This window comes from Leucopleurus acutus, assembly GCF_964270905.1.
Source record: "Leucopleurus acutus genome assembly, chromosome: 16".
In the NCBI taxonomy this organism is placed as follows: Eukaryota; Metazoa; Chordata; class Mammalia; order Artiodactyla; family Delphinidae; genus Leucopleurus; species Leucopleurus acutus.
In genome coordinates this window covers 52,598,922-52,624,801 of record NC_139158.1, presented here as the reverse complement: position 1 = coordinate 52,624,801, position 25,880 = coordinate 52,598,922, and the positions used below count along the sequence as shown (strand labels likewise).

Below are 25,880 nucleotides of genomic sequence, written 5' to 3'. Positions count from 1 at the left end.
AGATCTACGAAATCTCAAATTGGCTTTAGTTTCAAGTCGTTGGAAGACAAAGAAGTCCCAGCTCCTTAAGAAGCCAGGTGGTAAGGTGGTAAATCATTCCCCAGGAGAAAAAAGATGAGAGTATTCTGGGGGGAGATGTGATTGTAGGAACATTGCAAGTTTCTGTTGAAAAAGAGGTCTTTGGAGTCATGGCTGAGAGAAAATATTCTGGAGAAGGTCATTGGGCAATCCCAAAGAAAGGAGGAATTATTCATCCAGTGACTTCACTGTCTTTTAGCAAATGCTTATTTCAGTACTGTTGAATACACAAGTTGTGTTGATTCATACACACATATGCAGAAATAAATGTTCTTCCAGTAGACAGAGGAAGTCTGCTAGCAGTTGGGCCATATCCATTCCCCTTTACACTTCCCAGCCTCCCTTGCAGCTAGGTGTGCCTATGAGACTAAATTCTGGCCGAGAGGTATAAGCAGAAGCCTGTGAGACTTCTGGAACATCATTTTCTTATAGGGAGGGCATGTGCTTTTTCAACCTTCCTCCTTTGCTGTAGGCTGAAATGTTGCCAATATGAATTGTGTTTGAGCAGCCATCTCTACCATGAGGTTGGTGTCATATGCTGAGGATTGAGAAACTGTCAGATAGAAAAAGCTGGGACACAAACCACCTTGTGGTGCAGCCCTACCAAGCCTGGGCTCCTACCTCCAGGGCTTCTTTTATCTGAGAGAGAAATAAGTCACTATCCTGTCTAAGCTACTGTTATATTGGCCTTTTTTTTTTTTTTTTTTTTACTTATAGCTGAACATACATTAACGGTTGCACATTCATTATGATTATAAGTAGGACTAAAAGACATTTATATTTAGAACTTTAAATTATTTCCCCAGTTCATGCTAAAACTAGGGCAGTATCTCATTAAAAACAAATATTAATCAATTAAATGTATTTGATTCTATATGGATTGAAAAGAAGTATGAATGGAATTTTGGCCTTTGAGAGACTTTCTTTAAAGTGAAAAAAAAAATTAAAAATGTGCCTACACACACACATACATACATACAAAACAGTATAAAACAACCCATTGTGTAACAGTTCAATTCAATATAGCCAGTGGAGCAAAGAGCAAAAGATTAGCACAGGCAATAAAATCCTCAGCAGTTCAGAGGAAATAGCTGAAAAAGACTGAAAGAGACTGGAGAGTTTGGGCAGAGAACTAGATTTTGAAGATTAGAAGAAAAGATTAGACAGGTGACAAGAAGAGGAAATGGGATGCAATGAATATATTGTCAACAAAATGAAAGAATTTATATTATCTTAATATGACATATTGGCAGTCAGAATCCTGGTTAAACGATCTTTTGCTAATGCTCATTTCTTTCAGCTGGTCTTGATGGAATGTAACACTGCCATGATAGACCGCACAGTTCCACTGGTGGCATTTTCAGGAAAACTGTGCAGTTGGTGTCTGGATTCTTTCTATGAAGAATCCTTACTGTTTCCATTTCAACTGGCAATTCTGTGGTCAAAGAGATGAGTGGATGACTGCAGTGTGGTGATTGTGTCTGGAAAGGAGAAAAGTACAACAGGATGCTTTGGTTTCTGTTGGCAGCATTTCTCACGGAAATTGGAAAGTTAGGGCATTTAAAAAGATGAAGCGAGAGGAGCTAAGTAAGATGGAGAAATGCGACGAGGAGGTTTGATGGGATCAGATGGAGAGAGTTAGTACTCTGAGGAGAAGAAATATGGGGTTGGTGGAGGCTGTGGAAAAAGTACCAATTGTGGCCCAGTTGAAGAGGAAGAGAATCAGTGAATTAAAAAAACAAACAAACAAACAAATAAAGAACTAAAATTGTCTTTACTCACAAATGACATGATATTTTATGTAGGAACCCCTGAAGAAGCTATGAAAAAACTCTATCTGGTTATAATAAGTGAGTCCAGTAAGATTCCAGGATACAAAGTTAATGTATCAATATAAAAAGTCAATTGCTTTTCTATATTCCAACAATGAAAATTAGAAGTTGAAATGTAAAAAAATATCATTTATAATCACACTAAAAATTGAAATAATTAAGGTTAAGTCTAACAATCTATGCCAAGGATCTTGCATGTGAAAAACTACAAAACACTGATGAATGAAGTCAAGAAGATCCAAATAATTTGGGAGATATTCCACACTCATGGATGGGAAAATTCAATATGGTAAAGATGACAGTTCTTGCAACTAAACTACAGATTCAGTGCAGTCCCAACTAAAAGCCCAGAAACCATTTTTTAAAGATATCAACATACTTAAAAAATTATATGGTAATGCAAAGAACTGGGAATTACCCAACTCAATACTAAAAAGGAAGAACAAAGTTGGAGAACTCCCACTATCAGATTTCAAGTCTTACTATACAGTTATAGTAATCAAGACTCCTGTATTAGAGAATGCTTGCTGAAACTTCAGTGAGATTCTGTCTACCAAGTCAGAGACTGGGTTAAGCCAGGTATGTTGAGATCCCTGGGGTATTAGAATCCTCAGCCATTTAGGGGTCTCAGTCTCACCATCTATAAAATGGGGATAAAATTAGTTTTTCACTTACTTCAATTTTTTCCCATTTTTAACTTTCTGTGTATGTATTTTCAGTGTTATCCAGAGAAATAGATCTGTCTATCTAGAAAGAGAGAGATACATTGTAAGGAATTTGCTCACATGATTATGGAGGCTGAAAAGTCCCACAATCTGCTGTCCAAGTCCAAAGGCCTGGGAGCCAAGGGAGTTGATGGTATAAGTCCCGATGTGAGTGCAGGAGAAGATTGTTGTTTCAGCTCGGACAGTCTGGCAGAGAGGGAATTCTTCCTTTCTCTGCTTTTTTTGTTCTATTCAGGCCCTTAGGGGATTCGATGATGCCCACCCACATGGGGAGGGCAGTCTGCTTTCTCAGCCTACTGATTCGAATGCTCATCTCATTCCAGAAACACCCTCATCAGGACACACCCAGATGTTTGACCAATATCTGGGTACACCATGGCCCGGTAAAGTTGACACATAAAATTAACAATCACAATGTGTCTGTGATGTTTTATAACCTAAAATAGTTGGAATTTGTCTTTTTTAAAAAAGGTCATATAAGTCCTATATATTAACTGGAGTAGCCTAACTACTATAAAAGATAAACTCTAGAATGTCAATGGCTTAACACAATTATTTCTCATTCACTTAAGAGTCCAGTGTGGGGGTATGTGGTCTGGAGATGGCTTTTTTCTACCTGGTGATTCAGGGACCTAGGCTCTTTGACCACAGTGTAAAGGAAGAAGGGGAAGGAAAAAGGCTCTGAAATGATCCTCATCCCTTCTATTTACGTTCTGTTTATGAAAACTAGTCATGTGACCCTCCTTAAATGAAAGGCATGCTGTGAAATGTGGTTTATGACTAGGCAGTGATTTTGCTGTAATTCTCTACAGTGTGTAAGGCAAAGTGCAAACTTGTGATGGAAAGTTAGTTGCCTCTGCCTTAAAGCCTGCTTTGCCCATCAATGCTGAACTGCACAAGCCCACCCACCTGGGTATAGGGAACAGTGGCACCATAAGAATACAGTCCTTCAGAAATCACCAAGTAGCATGGTGCAGTTAACCCCTTAGGTTTCTGTGCCCTGTAAATGACTTAATACTAATTCTATCAGAAAATGTTTTAAAAGCACTTGGGTATGCTTACATATTACTAAAATAATATTAAGGAAATCACTCATTCCAGTCTCAGCATTAAATGATACTTTATCTTACAAAGAACCCCTTCACGCTGTATTTTTCTTCTTTAAAAATAGACATGCAGAGTGGATATGACATAAAATGAGGACCATCATGTCTGAAATTTATTTGTCTTTATATTTGCACTGATAAGTTCTCTTTCCCTCTTTCTCTTTCTTCCTCTCTCCCCTCACATCTCGATTTTCAATTACTCACGTATTTTATTTTAAAATAGCATCTGACCATTGTTAACATCAGTGATTTTCTTTAAAGAAGATGAGATGCTTTTTCTGTGTGCTTTAATCTAAATATGAGCTTTTATAAGTCAGGGAATTATTAAGAACAAGAAATCCTGTCATATCCACATGCTATTTGTTACCAATTTATGAGTGTCCGTGCCAGTGGTTCTCAAACTTGAGAGTATATCAGAATCATCTGGATGGTTTGTTATAACACGGCTTTCTGGATCCCACCCCCAGAATGTCCTATTCAGTGGGTCTGGGATGGGACCCAGGAATTTGTTTTTCTAACAAGTTCCTAGGTGATTCTGATGCTGCTGGCCCAGGGACCATACTTTGAGAACCAATGAGCTTTCTATCAAGTAATACCAAAGAGTAGGAATAAAGACATTGAATCTATACCTTTGGACTATTTGATGTGTCCCAGCTTTTGTACTAAAAAAATAATGCCAAAAGACATACAGTGCTTAAGACTCAAGTTAATTTAATTCCATAATCATAAGGCAGAACAGTACCAATTTCGGTACATGGAGAGTTCTGTACTTAATTTTGACTGACCCACATAGAGCAAATGTGATTCATCTGACTTAAAATTGAAAACCCAAATAACCTAGGTTGTGAAACACAATATATTTTTATGATGGGGCCTAAAAGGAGACAAATTGGTTATTAGAATGATAGGAGTGATTTAGCCAAAGGTACATAGGGAGTAAGTTGCTCAGACATCAAGCAAAGTAACAAGAAAATTATGAAAACTTTACGAATAAGCAGGGTAGACTGTTTTCACTAAACATGAGTCCAGGGTCTGAGCTATACAGATTTAAGAATTTCCTCCTGAATATTTACTTTCTTAGCTATACAGGAGAAGTAATTCTGAGGAAGATTTATTTTTAAGGTTTACTTTCATCTAAGCAAGAAGAAATCTATTGTGCAATAATGAAAACAAAAATGGTCTGTTCTCTGGGTGTTCAACATTTATGTTAAGGATTCATGAGTTAGTTATTTAGAAAATCATATACCCAGGGACATTGACCCTGGTCAAAATGTAGGCTTTATAGGAAATTATAAAATTCAGTTGCTCTATACTCTAGAGAGTAAAGTAGTTCACCCTAACATGAAAAACTGTGAAATGAAAGAACAAGAATTACAGTGGGTCCCTTTTTTGTAAGTATGACACCTGCCTGGAATCAGCATACAGGACTCGCTTCAAAAGGTGAGCAGTGATGACGATCAATAATGTGATTTTTCTAGGAGATGATCTGGAACAAGAAGATAATTGACATACCAGGAAGGTAATATTCAGGCAGACAAGGAAGCTAATGATTATTTCTACTGGCTATTCTGCCCTTGATGAAAAATTTTAATACAATTATTTTTTCTCAGTTATATGTACAAAGGAGGCATTAACAATGAGAATGTCTTGATTTGAAGAAAGGAGAGGATACAAAGAAATCTGCCCCGCCTTCTGCCAGTGACAGTTTTATTTGGGAGCAATTCCACTCTCCATTGCTCCTTCTTTTATCACCCGATTTAATATTTCAGGATAGTTATCCAAGGACGGGTTCTTGTGGTTGTCTTTCTTGGCACCATTCTATGGCTTCTCTGTGTATTCAGAGTGTTCTTCTGCCTTGAGGAGGTGAAGTTCATGCCTAAGCATGTACAGAAACCCAAGGTCCGGTGCTTCTCCCAGGGCCCTCAGAGTGAGTTTTCAGGAAGTCAAGTTGGCACACCTGCCATCCATTGTCATCAAGCAGCATCATCAGGAAGGGAGGTGGCCCTGTGGCCCCACTGTTTCTTTCCCTCTCTCCCATTTTCAGTCTTGGGTGTGTCCTTCCTGCCCTGACTCTGTCCAGGCATGGCCAGCCTATGAGATGACCCCAGCATATCTGCTTTCCTCGTACTCTTGCTCCATCACCTCACAGAGCTACCAGAGATAGAAAGCTCCATGAATTTCTCGTGAAGGTCAAGATATGGATGGGTGGGAAAAAGACAGTGTCTTCTATTAACTGTCCTTCTGTCTTGTTTCTACCTGTTGTTCTGAAGCTGTAATTGGAGTAAACATAAGGCCTCATAAAAGAAGTTTTACACAGTATGATTTTCTTTCTTGTGGAGTGCAAATGCAGAGCATATAGGTATGTCACCCCATCCTTCCCTTTTTGGCTCCAAGCTGAAGAATTCCAACAAAATCATTCATTCAAGCTTCCTCTTGACAAATAGCTCACTTCCCACCTCCCAGTTCTGTCCACTCCTCTGTCCACATCTTAATCTGGCAACTTAAAGTTCTGTATTCCCTCTTTAAAACATTTTAGTGTTTAACGAACTTACAGAGTTCATTAAATGTAATGTTTAATGGAATTCCCTCCTTTCCACGTTAGCTACTAAAGTCTGATTCCTATAAAACTGTAAGCCCCAATTTCATCTTCTTGTCTAGATCTGTGCCATCTCGGTGTTATCCCAAAATTCCTGTTGGGTAACCTTTACGAAGTCACTTGACTTGTTCTTGAACTTTATCCTTGTTTGACCCCTTAATGATTATCAGCTCTTTTCTTTTCCCTCTTCCTACAGGGTTCTCCCCTCAAGAGCTGTAACTCTTCAATTTCACAGTCTTCCCGTACATTGCCTTTCAAATCTGTCCCACACTAGGTCTGACTGTGTTTACTTTTCACTTAACTCCCTCGCCATTCATAGAGAGGTAGTAATACTAAACTAGTAGCGTTTGTGAAGAACGCTTAGAGAAGTGATGTTACTTACATAAAAGCTTTTAAAAATGTCATCTTTATTCACTTTTAAAGTTTTAATTAAATTATGAAATGAATTATTTTTCTTCATCTTTGGAGTAAAATTTGTATGTTTAGGGATATATTTTTTTTAAAGAAGGGAAGTCAGAGTAGCTGGTTGAAAATGGAATAAATCCTTACCAAAAAGAAAGTGACCTGAAATATAGTGGGTATGAAAATATTTCTTTTTAGCCCTGAATATGACAAAAATGAACTCTGGTTCGGGAATTAGGTAAGCTGATGCTTTTTATAGTTTTTTCTCACTAAGAAAAAGAGAAAACTATTTGCACATTAAATTAGATGATATATACTCATATATGTATTTCCCAGGAAATAGTCAAAATATTTTAAAACCTGATTAAGGATGATACAAGATAAAATACAGTGTACAGTGACCGAGAACTCACTGCTTCAAAAAATGCTCATTTAGTAGATGTATCACAATGATTAAGACTGTTTTCAAAGAAAATTTAAGAATTCCAAAAACCTGCAGAAATATATCAAAAGCCAAAGACAATAATAAATATACCAAGTATATACAGAAATATATCAAATGCCAAAGATGATAATAAATATAAAAATGTGATTCAAAAAATTGTATGCATGTGATTCAGAATGCTTTTGAGTTTAAGAATAACTTCTAAGTTGTTTATTTGCAAATGATAGCTGTCTTGGATCATGTTCTCCAAAGAGACCCAAATACAAGTGGCTGCGCACAAGAGATTTATTAAGGAAGGGTTTCCAGGAGACAACAGTAAGAGAGTGGAGGAAACAGGACAGTGAAGGAACAGAAGCCAACCCAGGGTGAGCTTTCAGGTGAAGTCCAAGCCTCAGCCTGGGAGTGTGTTCTGCCCCAAGGCAGGGTAGCTGGGCTTTCATGCTCCTGCACCTGTCACCCCTAGCTGTAGCTCTCTGAGCAGAAATAGCCTCCCAGGCACTTCCTGTTCTCTGTGCAAGGGGGTCAAGTGCTCCAGGAGGCCAAAGACAGTCAAAGGTCAGAGGGTCAGTTATTAGGAGGGAATCAGGCAAGCACTGGGGAATGGATGTCCAGCCAGTAAAGGGGACCAGCAAGCATCAGGGTGGGCATTAATAGTTTCCTACAGGAGCTTTATTAAAATTTTCTGGAAAGTAGAAAATGACCCTGGATTTAGTGAACTTTCTATTATATAAAGTTCTTGACATGAACAGCTGGCCTCATTATGTGTACTTACATTAGGGTTGAGATTGATCAATAGTTGAATGAAAAAGAGTTTACCTCTGGTGAAATTACAGCACCCAGGCAGGACCTTGGGAATGATGTGTTTACTGACTAAGTGACTATTCTTCTAGGGACAATTCATTAAGCATGGTACTCCCCATTAGACATATCCAGTCCTTATCCCAACAAATGAGCATTGGAAGAAGCTCAGCTGGATTCCTTTTGTCTTACCAGAAAGCAAAAAGTGATCTTAAGAAGCAAGTCTTCTTTGAAAAGAAAAAAAATGACGTTATTACATACTTGTCAACTTCAAATATCTCATTTTAGAAGCTATATTAACTCCTTGCATGTTCAGGGTGTCATGTGAGATTAAAAGGTCATCAGAATCCTATGGTTGCTGCTTTTCCTGCATGCCATAAGTTCTGATTTATTGTTTTTTCATTTTTGCTTGTTTTAAGATATTTTCTGTTTTCCCTTTTGATTTCTTTTTTGATTCATTGGTTGGTTGTTCAAGAGTACGTTGTTTAATTTCCATGAATCACAGGTTTTAAAAAAAAGCCTTAGAATGTCCTTGATTAAGCAGTAAAAATTTTATTAAATCTTAAAAGAAAAAAATCTTGTGGTTGCCAGAACCCTGGGAGAGGCATGGAAAAGTAAAAACAAACTTCTGGGCAGAAACATGCGTGATAATATGTAGGAATGATTAGCTGAAGGAGAAAAATGAGACAATCTGGTTAGACATTACAATGTGGCTACCAGGGAAGGAAAGGATAAATGCCAGTTTTGTATACTTCAGAAAATTTGGAAGTCATCAGACATTCCATGATTGTGTGATTGAAAAGAAAAGGAAATACATCAGTTGCCAGCTCAGTTGTCTCATGCACAACGTTGAATCACAACATCAGAAAATAGGCCAAGCATCTTTAGAACCTCTCCTTGACTTTGTCTGGGCTCTAGGGCACAATGAGGAAATCACTGCTTTAATCTATCGTTTTGTTGATGCTACCAATAAAGACAGTAGTCTGAAGAAGACTTTTCTCAAACAGTCTTATTATCAGTTCTCTCATTGTTTTTAGGATTCTGTTGCAATTGTTTCTTAAATGGATCTAGGCAGCTTGTCCAATATCCTACAGAATGTCCTACAACAAGTTCTAGCCCTGGTGAATTAGCCATCTCTATGTGCAGCTGTTGTCTTCTCTTTAATATCTAGGACAGAGGTTCTCAAACTTCAGATTGCTTCTGAATCATCCCAAAGTTTAATTAAAATACAGATTGCTGGACCCCACCCCAGAGGTTCAGATTCAGTAGGTCTCGGGTATTCCTGAGAATTTGCATTTTGCACATATTCCAAGGTGATGTTGATGCTGAGCCTGTTGGTCCAGGGACCACATTTTAAGAACTACTGGTCTAGGGAAATGAAAGAATTTAAGTCATATAAGCAGATAAGTGATATGCTCAAATATTACAGTAGGATAAGATTAAGAGACTAGAAGCAGCTTGCACTACCAGATAAAAAAAACTTGGCTGGCTGTTCAGCCATAGGGAAATAGGTGTAGACCAGAAATAATATTTTAGATGATTTAAGGGGAAGTCTGGCTATGTTTAAATTATCTGGACTTTTCAAGCGGAAATAGCTTGTTTGCCTGATTGATCAATATCATTTCCATATGTCTTTTCAAGAGACCTTTTATGGAGATTGGATTTTATGCTCACCCAAAATATCCACAAAGATAGTTTTCCACAATTATGACACTATTTGCCAGATGATGAATGCTGTTTCTAGTTAATCTGATTAGACTGAAATCAGGACTTTTGCTGAGCACAGGTGTAATAGAAAAATGTGACAATGCAATCTTTATCACCGTAATACAATTAAAAAACAAACTCTGAGTCTTTAACAAATGCAATATCATTATTTGTCCATAAAAATGCCATGAATCCCTCCATGAGACGCCTGTTAATAAATACAAACTAGGAAAATAAAACATTGGTCATCAACTTTCATTATACTTCTGAATTTATCTTTAGCATATGTATAGATCTTCCATGTTGATTATAGAGTCTTTTTTCTCAGTTTTTAAAACGATAACCAAATAAGTTTAAAATAAACCCAGTTACTATTATTTTAAATCTCCCCAGTTTTTCATTTATCATTTTAAAGAATTGCTAAAAGATATTTTCTGAAGTAATATGGTCTAGAAACTTTTCCTTCCACAATCGTACATGCATGGAGTTATAAATGTATCATGTTATAAACATACATGTTGTTAGAATTAAGTTTTATTAACATTATATCTTAATAAAAGGTTTGGTACTATGGACATAATTTTATGTTCAGCTGCGTTACCTTTCAACTTAAGCAACTTTTTATTATTAGATAAATATATAAAAGTTTCTCAGGGCGCTAAAGAAGGAAGTAAGAAGGAGGAAATTTGGCTATTGCATAGCCAGGAGCTGAACTGTCTTGCTGGTTATGTGCGAAGGAGGAGCTAAATAGATATTTGCCAATACACTTCACATTGCCTTGTGGGGACCCAGGCTCACAGCCTCTTAAAATTACTGTTACATTCTATTTATCATGATATTTGTTTTCTTGTACATGAACAAAGAAATGTTCTTTTTCTGTTTGTACCACTCAGTTAATATTCATGCTATTTTATTAATACTGAAAAATAATTCTTTAGCAAAAAAATCGGTCTGGAGGAATATGAATTCTTTTCCTATCCTGTACTAAGTCTCAGTGATCTTGATCAATGGGTATATTTTTCTCTGGGACTCAGTTTCCTCATCTGCAATCTCCCCCAGTTCCCAAAGTCTGTGGTTCCATTACAGTAATTGTTTCCTGTTGGACATATTCAAAAAAGATGACAGCGTTGCAGTCATTTTTATACTGGGAAGAGTGCCAACATATGTAAAGTCATTTACGTTTTAATTAAATGCATTAGAACATGGAAACAATGGGGGTAGTGTATTAGTTATCTATTGCTGTGTAACAAATGACCACAAACTTAGTGGCTTGGAACAACACACATGTATTATCTCACAGTTTCAAGTGGGTTAGGGTCTCACCTGCCTAGGGTCTCACAGGCTGCAGTGAAGGTGTCTACTGGGCTGTGTTCTGTGGATCTGGAGTTCCTCCCCCAAACTCATTCATGTTGTTGCCACAGTTCAGTTCCTTGTCACCATAGGACTGAGGCCCTTAGCTCTTACAGGACTTGTCTTTTCATAGACAATACAGGACAGAGCCAACACGTAAGCATCTCTGCTGCTTTGAGTCTCTCACTGCTGGATCTCTTTTGAAAGACTCACCCAGGATATCTCTCATTCAGTTAAATTTAAGTCATCTGTTCAGAGACTTCAATGACACCTGCAAGATGCCTTCGCATTTGCCATATAAGGTTACATAATCATGAGAGGAATAGTCCATCACTTTTGCCATACTCTGTTGGCTAGAAGGAAGCTGCAGGTCCTGACCGCACTAAGCGGGAGGGGATTGCACAGAGGCGTGGACGTCAGGGGCAGTAGTCGTGATGGCCAGCTTGGAATTCGGCTTGCTACAGGTGGGCAAAATGTTGGGTTCCTGATGCAGTTGCTTAACTGACTAGCAATTGTCACTGAAGGTCTCCGTCAGTTCTCTCATCTGCAAAGGGGAGGAATATAATACTCATGACAGTGGTGCTGCCAAGACTGATGAGATAATATGTACGAATTATCTTACAATTCTCGGCACGTGGTTGGTTCTCTGTTGGTAATAGTTAAAAGTATTATTGCTGTTGTTATTATTAATTATATTATTTGACTTTACCTCTTTTAGTGATAGGAAACTTTTATCTCATTACAGTAATTTTTTCAGTTTTATTTTATTAGCTCAAAACTGTCAATAGTTACAGTCCATAACACATGAACTAGTTCATTGCTTTTTCTCCATTTCAAATATTAGTCTTATTGATATTTCACATTTAACTGTGACATTAAAAGTAAAACCAATTTCCTCTACAAGTTGCCTCTTACTTTATTCTCTTATTTTGTTTTATGAACTATCTCTGGAGTACTAGATTTTCATATCACATTTTGTTTATTTCTTTGTTTGCATTCTGTGCTTTTCTTCTAGATGCTTTACCTATCCATTTTTGGCTTTTCTACTGGGGTCTTTTCCCTTTCACTTAGAATGGGAAATATTACAAGAATAAGGATGTATATGTATGCAGGACTCCCTGCTTGCTAAGTGGAGATCTCAGTTTAATATCTCAGTTGATTGAACAGCAGCCCACTGAGAAAGGTATTGCTGGGGTTGGCATCTCTGTTTGACAGATAAGGATTCAAGGCACAGACATCTGTGGTAACTGGCTTAATAATGCATAGGTTACAAGTGATAATTCTGAGAGACAACTTAAGTGTTCTGCCTTCTAGTTCTATGAAATTTGCACCATATTAAACATAGAATTTCTTAAATAAAGAAATCCAGATGTATCAACTTTCTTTTTTCTCTGCTGCTTGTTATTGATGACCTGGGCATCTCATTTCCTTGGATGTTTCCTACTCTGAGTCTCCATTGCAGACTGGGAAAAAAAGAGAAGAATCGAGGCTAGGGAACAAAGACAACAAGAGACCAGGTAAAACAGGATGCAAGGACTTTTTGAGAGGTATACTAAATACATTTTCATTCCCTCAGAAGTGGAATCAAGTTAAGGAACAAAGAGTCTATTTTGTCTGCTTCTCTTTAAAATAAAACACTTCATTAACTGACTCTAAAGTTGTTTTATTTAAACATTGGACATTTTAGGGGGGTTGGCAGTCAATAAAACATATCAATGTCTTCTACTTTTGGGAAATTGAGGTTGAACAACTTAATGAATATACCACACGGGGAGGTATACATACCCAGCCATTAATATCTTCCCTGTGTAATGTTTATGACTGTAATCGCGCTCTGATTATATATTGTGTGAACTTGAAGCACATTATTATAATGGGTGACAAATGGAATTTGGTGACAATGCGCAGAAGTTGGTATCCTGGAAGAGGGTTGAGTTTTAAATAGTATTCTTTCTTGAGTTTTCAGTGCATTTCATGGATCATCTACTTCACAGTGTGTTGGTGGCTGATGGATTGAAATCCTTCTGCTGAATAGTAAACATCAGAGATAATTTCGTCTTCCCTTAGCTCGTCTGTCTCAGTTTTCTCGTCACTCATTCAAACTATCAAAAGTAAATCCCTGATTACTGTTAATTCACTTTTGTCCATACTGACCTAGAGAGAAGACACATCTGTCCACACTTCAGGGCATGCATCAGGGGTCCTAGGAATGTGGTCTCCAAGCTTTGCAGGGGCCGTTGTGGGCCTTGGAAATAAAGGGTTTCTGTTAGTTCATTCTTCCTTTGCTGGTTCAGGTAGCCCACAGGGCTTTGGGCACCCCAATACCCTTTCCTTGTTGGATGGGCTTAGAGGCAAGAGAGAACAAATTTCCTCCTTTCACTTTTCTAAATGTCTCTAATGTTATGAAGTGTAACACAAAAGATATATAGTGTAGCATTTTCAACAAAAATAAAACAATTTCAATGATTGCTTGAATTTCTGAACAGAGGCATTTATTCTACAGAGTAAAATTTAATGCTAAGGACACATTAGAATAGGAGTTAGTGGCATTTGTCATGCGATAGTTTATGTTTAACTAAGTCAAATCTGCGCCTAGGTTATTCACCATTAGGCACACTTTTGCATTCAGTAGGTATAAAATTTTTATTTGACAGTTCCCTATATAAAGAAATGACTGTTTTAAGTTCGTCATACAACATAGTATAAGTAGTGTATAGTTTTATCAATCATGTTCATCTAAAAAGCCTTATAATAACAACCCTATGAATTAGTACATCAGTGCTTTTCAGTATGCTCCATGGACCAGTGGCAACAGCATCACCTGAGAGATGCAGATCCTCAGGCCTGTCCCAGTCCCACTCAACCAGAAACTCTGATGGATGGTGCTCAGCCAATTTATGTTTTAACAGGTATTCTAGGTGACTCCAATGCAGCCTTTGAGAACCACTGATATAGAAAGTATTATCATACTCATTTTATAGAGGATACAATTGATGCTAAGTGTGTCTGATAATTGGCCAAATACATGACTAGTTAATTTTAGGGCCCTTCCTCAAACCCAGGTTTTCCACTTAAAAATCACGGGGCCTCCCTTTCTTAAAGAAAAGAGTAAAGGAATAGTAAATCCCGTAAACTGGAAAACAGTAACTCTTAAATGAATTGAGAAAGGGACCATTTTCCTGCTTTCTCATCATGCAAGTGGGATGTTAAAACTATTAACACAAGAAAATTAACCTAGAAAAGTTTTAATGACACAAGTAACATTTTTGTGGTCCCATGCATTGAGTTCCTCATTTTCTTTTTAGTGGAGGAGCGAATAGGATGTAGTTAAGTCCCAGAGGGGTGGCTGTTGTGTGTTAATAGAAGTGGGAGACTATTTTAATCATGGCTTTCTAACCGAATGAGTCCGTGGATAGATTTCCACCTGGGTCTTTCCTATGCCACATTACCCACGCTGAGAGTGCCCTGCGGTGGTTTTCCTGCACGCACAATTTTACACGTGCTCCAGAGTCGCTGTGGTATCAGAATGAAAACCTAGGGCAGCTGGCGCTAACTACCCCCCTGTGACTTGGGAAATGAATGTTTCCTCTTGAGCTGAAAGTAGAAAACAGCGTTCATGATCTGTAATAGAAAAGTCTATAGAATGCTGCCTGCTAAGGTCTATTTCCTTGTGAACTCAGTTTGGGCTTTGTGTATAAAAACAAATAAGTAAAGTTTAAGTCTATTGTTTATTCAACTGGAATTTCCTTGAATAGAAAATGTTATACAATTAGGTAAATGTACCGTGTATGTGTGCGTGATTTTTATTCTGCATATATAAAAGAACATCATGCCACATTTATGGAAAAGTGCATCAAACCATCAAACATACATGCCAGTGTTTTATGAATAATTAAAAAGAGGACATGCAGATACGACTGCTAAGTTCAGAAGTGACTGGTAACTCTCCATGCGCTTCTGCTGTGTGTCCAGAGTGACTTGTTTTCTGCACAGGACTCCTGACTCTGTGCATTTGTAACTGCTGTTTCCTCTCCCTGGAACCCTCCCCACCAAACACACAGAATTATAAGGCTGGCAAACTCCTTTTCCTCCTCGCGCGTCAGCTGAAAAGATGCCATAGCCCTTTGTAGTCCACGTCTGCAGTGCACTTTGAAATGTCTCCTTTAGAGTGTAATCATTAGCTTTGTGCATGAGCTCCTCTTTGTATTTTGAGCTATCATTCCTCAGTACCTAGCCTGTACCTAACACATTGCAGCATTCAATAAGTAATGCTCGACTGAATTAATGACTGGTATTTCCACTTGGATAAAGCCCTCAAGCCAGCATCTCCAAAATGCAGTATCATTTTGCCCAAACTTCCAAGACCCAGCGAGGAAGCTGGAACCCCTAGAGCTGTAGATGCCTCCTGTCTTTCCTTTAGTCAATTCTACCTCCTTATCATCACTCTCATCTTTGTCCCCAATACCTCTACCCTCATTTGGTCTCCTGTCTTTCAACACTCTACTCAGTTCTGGTCTTCTAGATTAAGCTTCTTCAAGCTTGGTTCTCTTCCTGTTAACTCCTCTTTCAACAAATGTTTTTGCTGCCATTGCCATGGAGATGAAGAAACCTGGGCCAAATGCTCCACCTCTTCACATCTGAATGCTTTGTATGCATTTGCCTAAGTGAGGCCTTGAGTCCAGCAGTTGATACCGTTGGTTTCTAACACTCACTAGGTGACCTTTGATATTGTGGATGGTGCGTCCTTGGGGGAACCATGGCACCTGCTACTCTGTCTCGCAGGATCCTTGCTGGGTTGCTACCTATCACACCCCAGGGTTTGGGAGGGTTTCCACAGAGTCATGCACAATAGAGAATGGGTTAAGGAATTCACTAAAATGGGGGAAAGCAAACTTACAAGGCCAGTGTGAGCAAAAGAAGAGAAGGCGCTGTTTCCTGTCCTCCCTGCAGCCCACGGAGAGGTGTGCGGGGCCAGGTGTTCTATTGGACCTGCTGTGTGGTTTGCACCCCAGTGGAGAGATTCCATCTCATCTTTGACCCTTATTATGCTGCAATCATGAAATCAACCTTAGGCTCAGGAAAATAATCAGACCATTTTGCACCAAACATTTGGAATCAGGGGCAGCTGTTTGAAGGAATTGTCTGGGAACCCATGGCGCCAGTCCTTGTAGATGTTGGGGCCTATGAGAAATTATAGCCACTCCTGTCCAGATGCAGTTCCTCCCGCTGGGAGATGGGAGTAGATGCCTGAATCCCACAGGCTCCTTCTCTAGAAAACAGGTTGGATGGCTCTGCTTATTGCACCACAGTCTCATCTGACTGGTGGCAGAGTTCACTGGATAACTCGGTGACGTGTGTGTCCCAAATTTCATGGCTCAGTGACCTTAGTCAGACTTTCAGTGTTTCCATCCTTTTGCCCAAATCCCTTTCTGGTCTCATCTCCCATGATTTTTCTTCATATGTTCAGCATGTGGAATTCTGAATGTCGGCCATGTGGATCCCCTCCCCCACTGCCACTGTGCCTTCCCTTGTGGTCTTCCTCACTCTTGGATGCCCCGTTATCCCCCTCTTCTTCCCACCCGCTTCCCATGCATTATTCTCCTGCTCTGAGCACTAAGGGCCATGAAGACCTCAAGGTTCTGCCCGAACCTCTGTTCCTCTCTTGTCTGGATATTTGCTCATGTGGTACACTCCAGCTGGGTGAGCCCCTTCCCTCCCCACTTCTCTTCTCTGTGCTCCACAGACTTTTTTCTGAGCCTCTCAGGGAAAAATGACCTTTTCTCTGTTGACCGCACCACCCCCCACCCCCGCAGTTAACTTTAAAGTTGGCATTAGCATGCTCTCCCATGTCTTATGCGTACACTTTACTCCACAGGTCCATCCAGAGAAGCAGCCATATCTTTTTTTTTTTTTTTTTTTTTTGAGTGGTACGCGGGCCTCTCACTGTTGTGGCCTCTCCCGTTGCGGAGCACAGGCTCCGGACGCGCGGGCTTAGCGGCCGTGGCTCACGGGCCCAGCCGCTCTATGGCATGTGGGATCTTCCCGGACTGGGACACGAACCCGTGTCCTCTGTATCGGCAGGCGGACTCTCAACCACTGCGCCACCAGGGAAGCCCCTATGCAGCCATATCTTATATGTCTTGTACCCTAGAGTAACTTGCATGTTATAGGTGTTCAATAATATATAGTGAATAAATGAAAAGATCAGGGCATAAGGGATGTGTGCAAAAGGCTGGGGTGCAGGTAGGGGAGGCAGGTCTGCGTCTTTACCTTGGCCAGGTGGGCTGGGTATCCTGTGAGCTGAGGGGAGCACCTCCTTCCACTTCCCCGTCCTAATCCCCCACCCCGCTCACAAATCCTCACCTACACTCAGAGTGACTCTCAGGATTATTTTTCAACAAGGGAACAGGAAGGCCTGATTCATCATGACTTAGGAATGGCTTGTAGGATAGGCTGGGGACCCAAACCACACATATTATATATTTCAAAATGTATTATGACATATATATATATATATATATATATATAAAACTGAAGAACTAGCAGGTAGCTATCTTTTTGTTTCCATTCTAATTCGATCGATAGGCAATGCATGTAAGAGGAAAAATATCCCAACAGCAGAGAAATTTTCAGGCAAGTCTTAAGATAATATTATTTTTTAAAGTGATGTCAATGCTATAAAACAAAGAAAAAAGATCTGTGTGTATGCTTAACGATTTCACATTTTTGCCTTCCAGGAGACGGAGCTGTTAGATCTCAGCCTTGTCAAAGATGCCAGATGTGGGAAACACGCCAAGGCTCCCAAGGTAGGAAGTGGAGTGTAGTATGCACACCAGCTGCTGCCTTGATTATTTAGCTGTGTCCTGGTATCAATTAATTGCCCCAGTTAAAAGTTTCTCTGTTGTAGATGTTATAAAATGCAATAAAACAGCCAGTCCTTTCAGAGACCAGTATGCTCTAAACACTACCATTTTTGTTAAAAGACGGAAACAACGAGCAAATATAGAGGCAGTTGGACATGGGGCTTGCTTTATGCCCTCGAATCTTATTTTTGTTTTGGAAAAAAAAAACAAACAATGCCAAAGTTACTGGGTAATTCTAAATATTCAAAACGTGCTTAAAAGTATTTGAAAAATTCCTTGAGCCTCGTGAGCATACGTGAACTAACCTTTTAGACAGATAAACAAGACCCTTTAGCTCAAATGCTTTGCAGTTGGAATCATTCCATCCATGAAGCCAGAGAGTGTCAGATCTTTCTGCAAATGTTCCTAGTGAACACCCGCAGACTTTGGGATCAGTTATGTGGAATGTCAACTAGCTTGGGTTTGAAAAACTTACTGAAGAAATATCTAAAGCAGTGTTTGCAGTTTATTTAGTTTTGGAAGATGGTTTAAAAATGTTGAATATGGGACTTCCCTGGCTGTCCAGTGGTTAAGACTCTGTGCTTCCACTGCAGGGGGCATGGGTTCATTCCCTGGTCTGGTAACTAAGATCCCGCGTGCCATGCGGTATGGCCAAAAAAAATTATTGAATAAAACATACATATATTTTAAAAATTTAGATTATCTGGTAGGGTATAGTAGCAAGATGTGTTGACTTGCCATCAAAGTGGGAAACTACTCTTTACTCTATTTAAATTTTAGTACTTTAAAGACTTCTTCTGTAGCACAGAGTATATTGGCAAATAAGGAAGTACAGGTGCCATTCAGGGACTCCTGCCTCCTTCCATAATTGATATAAAACTAGCGATTTTCTATTTGAGTATCTACCTGCAACTTTTGTTTTATTCCTTAAAAAGTCAAAACACTTTCTTTGACATCAAAAATTAGCTGTTGCTGTGGAGATGCAGGAAGGGAAAAAGTCACCTACAATGATTATTCTTCAGATACCCAACAGTGCAGTAGTTGCTGGCAAATTTTGTCATAGAGCAAACAGGCAAATACTGCTTTTATTGCTGAAGGGGTTAAGATGATCTACAGGAAAATGTGGAAAATGAAAAGAGAGAAAAATCAGAATTATTTTCAAGAGGGTTTCTATAGGTGTTTCATGTGAAAACGGCCCATTATTTACATTCATCTCTTAGTAATACAATGATATTTCATTGGTTTGGTCTTTCAGTTTTGTATCAAGCTTATCAGCATTAATGCTTTGTTGATGATTCAAAATTGTTCAATTTTCAGGGTAGAAAACAAAGTTTTTTCTTCTTCTCTCAACAACATTTCAGCCAGGTTTCATGTAAGCCTGTTATTGATAGTTCTGAGAACTATATTAATAACAGTTATAAAGTTTGTCTTTCAACGCAAGTTTATTGGCCTAACTTGAAGTTTCATTGTCAATATTGGTTAAAGACAGTTGCCTACCCTCTATCAGACCCCCTTTGTTTCTGGACTTGGGGAATTCAAGTCAATTCTTCTGACACATGGAGACTTGCTTTCAGGCTTGACTCTTTTACTGCAGCCCACAGCCTGCTTATCAGTTAAGTGTTTCATTTATGTACGTGGTTTGATAAATGTCTGTTGAATGATGAGAAATGAACAGAACTAGGGTGTGTACTCTGCTCAGTTGATAAACCACTATTAGATTCTAAAAGGCTTCTATTGAGGACAGATTTCAACACTCAGAGTGCTCTGGCTTTTACTGTTTTTTTCCACTAAGATTTGCTTTCTCTGTGGATTATCCATGTTCTTGGTTTTTTTTTTCACTTCCTATTCCCTGCTGGGGTTCAAGCACCTCAATCTATTTTAATATTTTCAAAGCCGGATTCTGTCACATGTTACCTGTGTGAAATTCCTGAGACTTCTTCCTCGCTGGCTAAATAGTGATAATACTCATACTAATGCTACTAATAATAAATGCCTACTTCATATCATTGCTGTAAGGATTAAATAAAATAATTCATTAGCAAAGATTTAGCAGAGAAGTTCTCAAATTTAAGAGCTTGTAGAATTACCTGGAGAGCTTTAAAAAAAGGCTGATCCCTGTTGTCTACTTCCAGAGATGCTACAAGAATCTAATTAAATGTGCAATGTGGCATCAGGGTTTTGAAAAGTAAATTTGCCACAAAATTTGAACACTGCTGCCTGAACTCATCACCACTATATAGGAAGCACCCATTCAGTAGTAGCCACTGTTGTTGGTATTATCATCATTATTTTTGTATTTATTATTATTAAAATTACAATTCAGATTTGCAAGAAGTCAGATTCATTTCACTCAACTTGGAAAAGTTGATGTTATAAAGAGAGATTGGAGCAGGGGCTTGGCTGAAAGGGGCTTGGTGGATGGACAGGCAAGAAGGAAGTAGGTATTAATGCCAGTTCTAAAATCTTTACGTTACAAAAGAAAACCTTGGCTTGAACTGGATAAATAAAAAGATAATTTATTTAAAAATGATTGGAATGTATTGAACAATTCAATGGAATTTCTGGGTTTAGATGAAGTTGCATTCAGCTGCTCAAAAAATTGTCACCAAAGAATAGGTGCCTCTTTCTCTCACCAAACTGGCTTCCAAGGTGCTGGAAGGGATTCCCTTTCCATCCTCAGGGTCCCTATGGTGGCCACCTCTGCACACCATCCCTGGCAGCTCCCAGCTTCCCATGTGGCAGCAGTTCTATGTGGCAGGGACCAAAAGAGAAGCTAGTTTCCTCCAGAGTATTCCAGAATGATTGCAGCATAGCCACCTCATAGAAGGGGGCATATGGACTGGAGGAGGAAAACTAAATAAGAGGGGACCATTGTGTTGGCTAGAACAGAAGCAGCAGGACAATTACAAAGTGTAAAGACACCAACCAGTATGGAGTGAGAAAAGCTTGGGAACTTAGGACAAGAAGGCAATGTAATATGAAGACAGATTGAGTGGAGGACTTTCTGCGGGGGCTTATAGATCAGAGAGGAAGGCGGAACATGTGTGGAGCAGATACTATTTATCAAAACACCCAGGCACCCTGCAAATATTTATCTGTGTATTCATATTATTTTTGTTTTTCACAGCATCTCATTATATAAAAATTCACAATCTAGTTGAAGATGAACTGTTTTCTATGCCTGCTGTGATTTGAAATAACATTTATAGGACATGAAAAAGCTTCTACGTGTTGCCCCGTTAATGAATTTTAAATGTAGACTCCCAACGCAACGCATACGATTCCAGATATGCTTTTCTGTACACAGCTTTTGTTCAAGTTATCAGTTTTGAAATTTCTCACTGGAGAGAAATTGGGAGATTTTTATCCAAAAGGAAAAATCACACTAAAAAAATCTTATCCTTTGAAATCTAAAATGTATTTATGTTTCCTTTCTTGCTCTCTCCTTTGTCTCCCCTTCCACCTTCCCTACCTTGCCGTCCCCCCTCCCGCCCCCAGGTTTATGAAGCACATGTAAAGAGAAAGGTTCTGTGTTATATACATCTTGTCTATGCCATATACACATGCTCTCTGGATCTTCATTTCAACAGGATCTTTGCTTTTTAAAGGAGTGTTTATCACTGTGGTTTCTGATCTGTTAGTGGCATAGCATTAATAAAATGAATTAGGCCTAACTAGAATGAAAAATATCAGTGTCTTGTGCAGAGCAAGTTTTCTGATACTTTTTTTGTGTGTGTGAGTGTATGTTCTAGAACACAACAAGAAGTGTATTTTTTCTATAGGCTATCCCAGAAAGTTTTCAGCAGCATTTCTGATAAAGATAGTTTCTTTATCTTCAGGATTCTTAGGAATTATTTCATCCTTAGGAATGTTGAAAAGTAGATGGGACTAAGAAAGTGGAGATGTGGTTTTGGGTGCCCACTCTGCCATTAATGAGCTTAAGTTGTTCTTTCTATCTGTGCCTCTACTTCCTCATCTATGAAATGGGTGTCGGGGGAGCACAGGATTTTAGGTGTGTAAGTCTTGTTAAGTATTGATTCCAACTTTTAAGGGCAGTTAATCAAGCCAAGGCACTCCATCTTACAGATTATAAAACATGTCCAGCAGGTTTACATGACCTAAAACTTCTTACTTTGGTCATAGCAAATCAGGTGAACTTAAGAAAAAAAGTCAGGTAACATTTGAACCAAGATAAGGTCTTATGCAAACAAAAAGAAAAGAAAAGAAGAAAGACATGTCAAATTTTTCATGTGAACTTCTTGAAAGTTCTAGGTTTGCTTTGGCTTCCTGAGGGAGTAATACCACAGTTACAGAGGCCCTCCCAGGTTTTAGTCCATGATCAAGCCTCCATATGCATGCAGCAGTATCACTGAAAAGTATGTCTATGGTAGTACTTTCAAACTGTATTTTGTGCAAAGAAAACTGCTTCTTTTGCTTAACTGACAATTACCTAGTTCCTCCTATCAGTAAAAGGCAGTGTATTTCAAGTGTGTGATATTAATTTGAACACAGATACCTTGTATATATCCAGGTCACAATTAAATTCTAGGTGGTACAGGTACTCCCTACTTTTCGAAAGTTCACTTTACACCACTGCGGTTTTTTCGAAAGCCCTCCATTAGTATGTGTTTTAGCTAAATGAAAGAAATCTGAAGAGGATTTTCACTTTTACAAAACATGGCGAAAAGCAGAAAAATAGCATTCAGCTTTTGTTTGTGGCAGAAGAGCGCTTCTAGAGGTAAGCCTTGAGCGGGGCACCGCCAAGCTCCTTTCCTGGGAACGGTACTCAGCATCAAGCCACCCCAGCTTTGTGCCGTGTCTGTGAGCATCTGTGCTTTTTCTCAGTTTATTTTGTGCCTCCCTTAGCAAGATGTGCCCTAAGGTAATTGCTTCTTCACTTTATGCCATTTCAGCTTGTGAAAACTTTCACAGGGATGCTCTTCTTTTCGATAATGGGGGAAATCTGTATATAATATCACCACAATCACAAAAGGTAGATTAGAGTAAAACTAAATTTTAAAAGCTGATCAGGTTTTGTTTTCCTAATCCTTATATAAAAATGATGGCTTTTCAATTTCATCATTGTTTTGACAAATGGACCTTGAGTATCTGTTTCTGCCAGGCACTGTTCTGGGCACTAGGAAAACAGCAATGAACAAAAAGACAAATAACTCTGTTCTCATCTAACATTCCTTTTCGGAGTAGGGAAGAGGTGGTAGTGGTAAACTGACTTTCAGAAAAAGAGAGAGAAAGAAAGAAAAAGGAAGGAAGGAAGGAAGGGAGGGAGGGGAGAAAGCAGGAAGGAAGGAAGGAGGGAGGGAGGGAGATGGAGGGGAGGAAGGAAGGAGGGAAGGAAGGAAGGAGGGAAGGAAGGAAGGAAGGAAAGAAGGAAGGAAGGGAGATGGAGGGAAGGAGGGAAGGAGGGAAGGAAATCCCTGGTTTGTTGTGTTTCCTGGTTTCCTTTGGTTGAATATTCTGAACCTGATGGGTTTCAAACCACACTCTGACATCACCGAGAGTTGGAAAGCAGTGTACACCACAGCCTTCAGCCCTGTGAGCAGGCTCCCTCCAGCACCGCTCTGGGTGAGGGAAACAGATAACTGATAAGTCCCACAGAGACAAATAAAACAAGGACAGGAGACCATAGACCATGAGTGATAAAGAGGCTTCTTGTTTTATTGAGCCCTAGTGGGTAAGTTCTCTTGATAAGATGAGATCATATAAGCAGAGACATGAATTAAGAGAAGGAGAAGCATTCCAGGCAGAGAGGGCACAGCAAGAGCAAAGGCCCTGAGGTAGGAACAAGCTTGGCATATTTGAAGACCAAATAAGAGGCCAGTGTGGCTACAGTGGAGTGCAGCAAAGAAAGGTGAAAGTCAGAGAGGTGGCTGAGGGCCACATTATTTTGGGCTTCGTAGGCCATGCTGATGATTTTGGCTTTTCCTCTGAGAGACATGGGAAGGGATCTGAATGTTCTGAGCAGAGGAGAGACAAAGATCTGACCTAGCTTTTAAAAGCATCACTGGCCACAGCCTTGAGAACAGACCACAGAGGACAAAGAAAAAAGCAGGGAGACCAACTAAATGGCAGTTGCAAATATCCTGGTCAGTGTTGATGATGAATTTTGACCAAAAGGTGTAGAAAAACACCAAAATCTGAATATGTTTTAAAGGCAGAACCACAGGATTTGTCAATGCATTGGATGGGAAGTATGGGGAAAAGAAAGGATTCAAGAACAACTCTGAGTGCTTTGACCTGGGAAAGTGGGAGACTTGAGTTCCCATATCCTGAGATGGGAAGGAAGAAGCACATTTAGACAGAAAAATTCAGCTTGGTCTTTGGATATTTAAAGTTTGAGATGCCTATTAGACTTCTATCTGATATCGTATTTGGATCTACAAATCTGGAGGGCAGGGGAAATGGCCATGGAGTTATACATAACTTTGATTCTTTAAAGCTCAAGGCCAAGGGAGGTCTCCTAAGGAACGTAGGTGTCCAAGAAAGTTCTGATATCTAAACCCTGGGACCTCCAGCATTTAGACTTTGAGGAGATGAGGAGGAACCAATAAAAGAGACTGAGACTGGTATATTCCTCCAAAGAATGGAAAGCAGGAACCTTAAAGATACTTGTATACCCGTGTTCATAGTAACATTACTTACAATGACCAAAAGGTGAAAAAACCCAAATGTCAATCAGTAGATGAATGGATATACAAAATGTACTAGATACATAAAATGGAATATTATTCAGCCTTAAAAATGAATGAAATTTTAACACAGGCTACAACATGGGTAAACCTAGGAGAAAGTATGCTAAGTGAAATAAGCCAGACACAAAATGACAAACATTATGTGATTCCACTTATATGAGGCAGCTGGAGTAGTCAAATCCATAGAGCAGAAAGGAGAATGGTAGTTTCCGGGGCTGGGGGTAGGGGGTAGGAGGAGTTACTGTTTACTGGGGACAGAGTTTCAGTTTGAGACAATGAAAGGCTCGCAGATAAATGGTGGTAATATTGTGCAACAACCTAAATTAATGTCACTAAACTGCATCACTTGACAACCATTAAAATGATAAATTTTATGGTATATATATTTTGCCACAATAAAAAAAAAAGAGAGAGAGAGAGAGAGAGAGAGACTGAGAAGGAACAGCCAGTGAGGAGGGAGGAGAATCAGAAGAGAGCATATCTTGGGCACCTAAAAAAGTATTTCAAGAAGGAGGGAGTTGTCATTTGGCTAAAATGGTGGAATTTCCTTCTAGTCCTTTTTTTTTTTTTCTCACTTTTACATACTTGTAACTTTATTGAGATACCATTTTATATATGCTTTAAATGTTTTCCCTATATCAATAGCATCAAATAGGTTATTTACTTAAGGGCTGTCAAATCTTCAATAGCTCATCGCAGAATTTGGATGCCAATATGTAAATCTCATAATGAGCTGTTATTTGGATGTTATACAACAGTGGTTTCAATGAATCATCCATGAGTACTGGAGTTGTGCTTTATTTACTGTCCCCCTTTGCTGATTATAAGCTATTTCCCTGACTTTGAACAGATTTCACCATTGTGTGAAGCCACAGTCATAAAATTTGGTGTAGATATTTGAGGTTTACTAAAGAATAAGAAAACCCTTTATACAACAAAGTAAAGGTTTCTCTCTCTTTCCACTCATTTGCTGAGGAGATTTACCTTCAGCCCATAATCTTGGTTCCAACTGTTTCTTAATTTACCTGACATGGTGCAATAGCTGATTTGGGGGTGTGGGGTGTGCATTTGTTGGGGTCATTTTGTTTACATAAATGTTTATTTACATCTTTACACAATGGAGAAAAATAGGGCTACAAATCCAGTGAATTATCAATGTATGTGTAATGGTTTTGACAACTATTCACATTTATCTCCAGATGTAAATTATATGGCATAGTTCCTTTTTCATGTTCATTAAATTCCATAGATGTCAGTGGTTTCCTTGG

The 25,880-nt window shown here is 39.0% G+C and overlaps 1 protein-coding gene across 3 annotated transcripts in view; it reads left to right on the top strand.

The window, feature by feature from the left end:
• The window catches only part of PLCB1 (phospholipase C beta 1), a 690,893-nt gene that overhangs the window by 217,077 nt on the left and 447,936 nt on the right, over nucleotides 1-25,880 (top strand). For all 3 annotated transcript variants that reach the window (XM_082857476.1, XM_082857477.1, XM_082857478.1), the window contains one exon: nucleotides 17,777-17,845. In XM_082857476.1, the coding sequence (XP_082713602.1) occupies nucleotides 17,777-17,845 (69 nt within the window). The remainder of the gene's footprint in view (nucleotides 1-17,776; nucleotides 17,846-25,880) is intronic.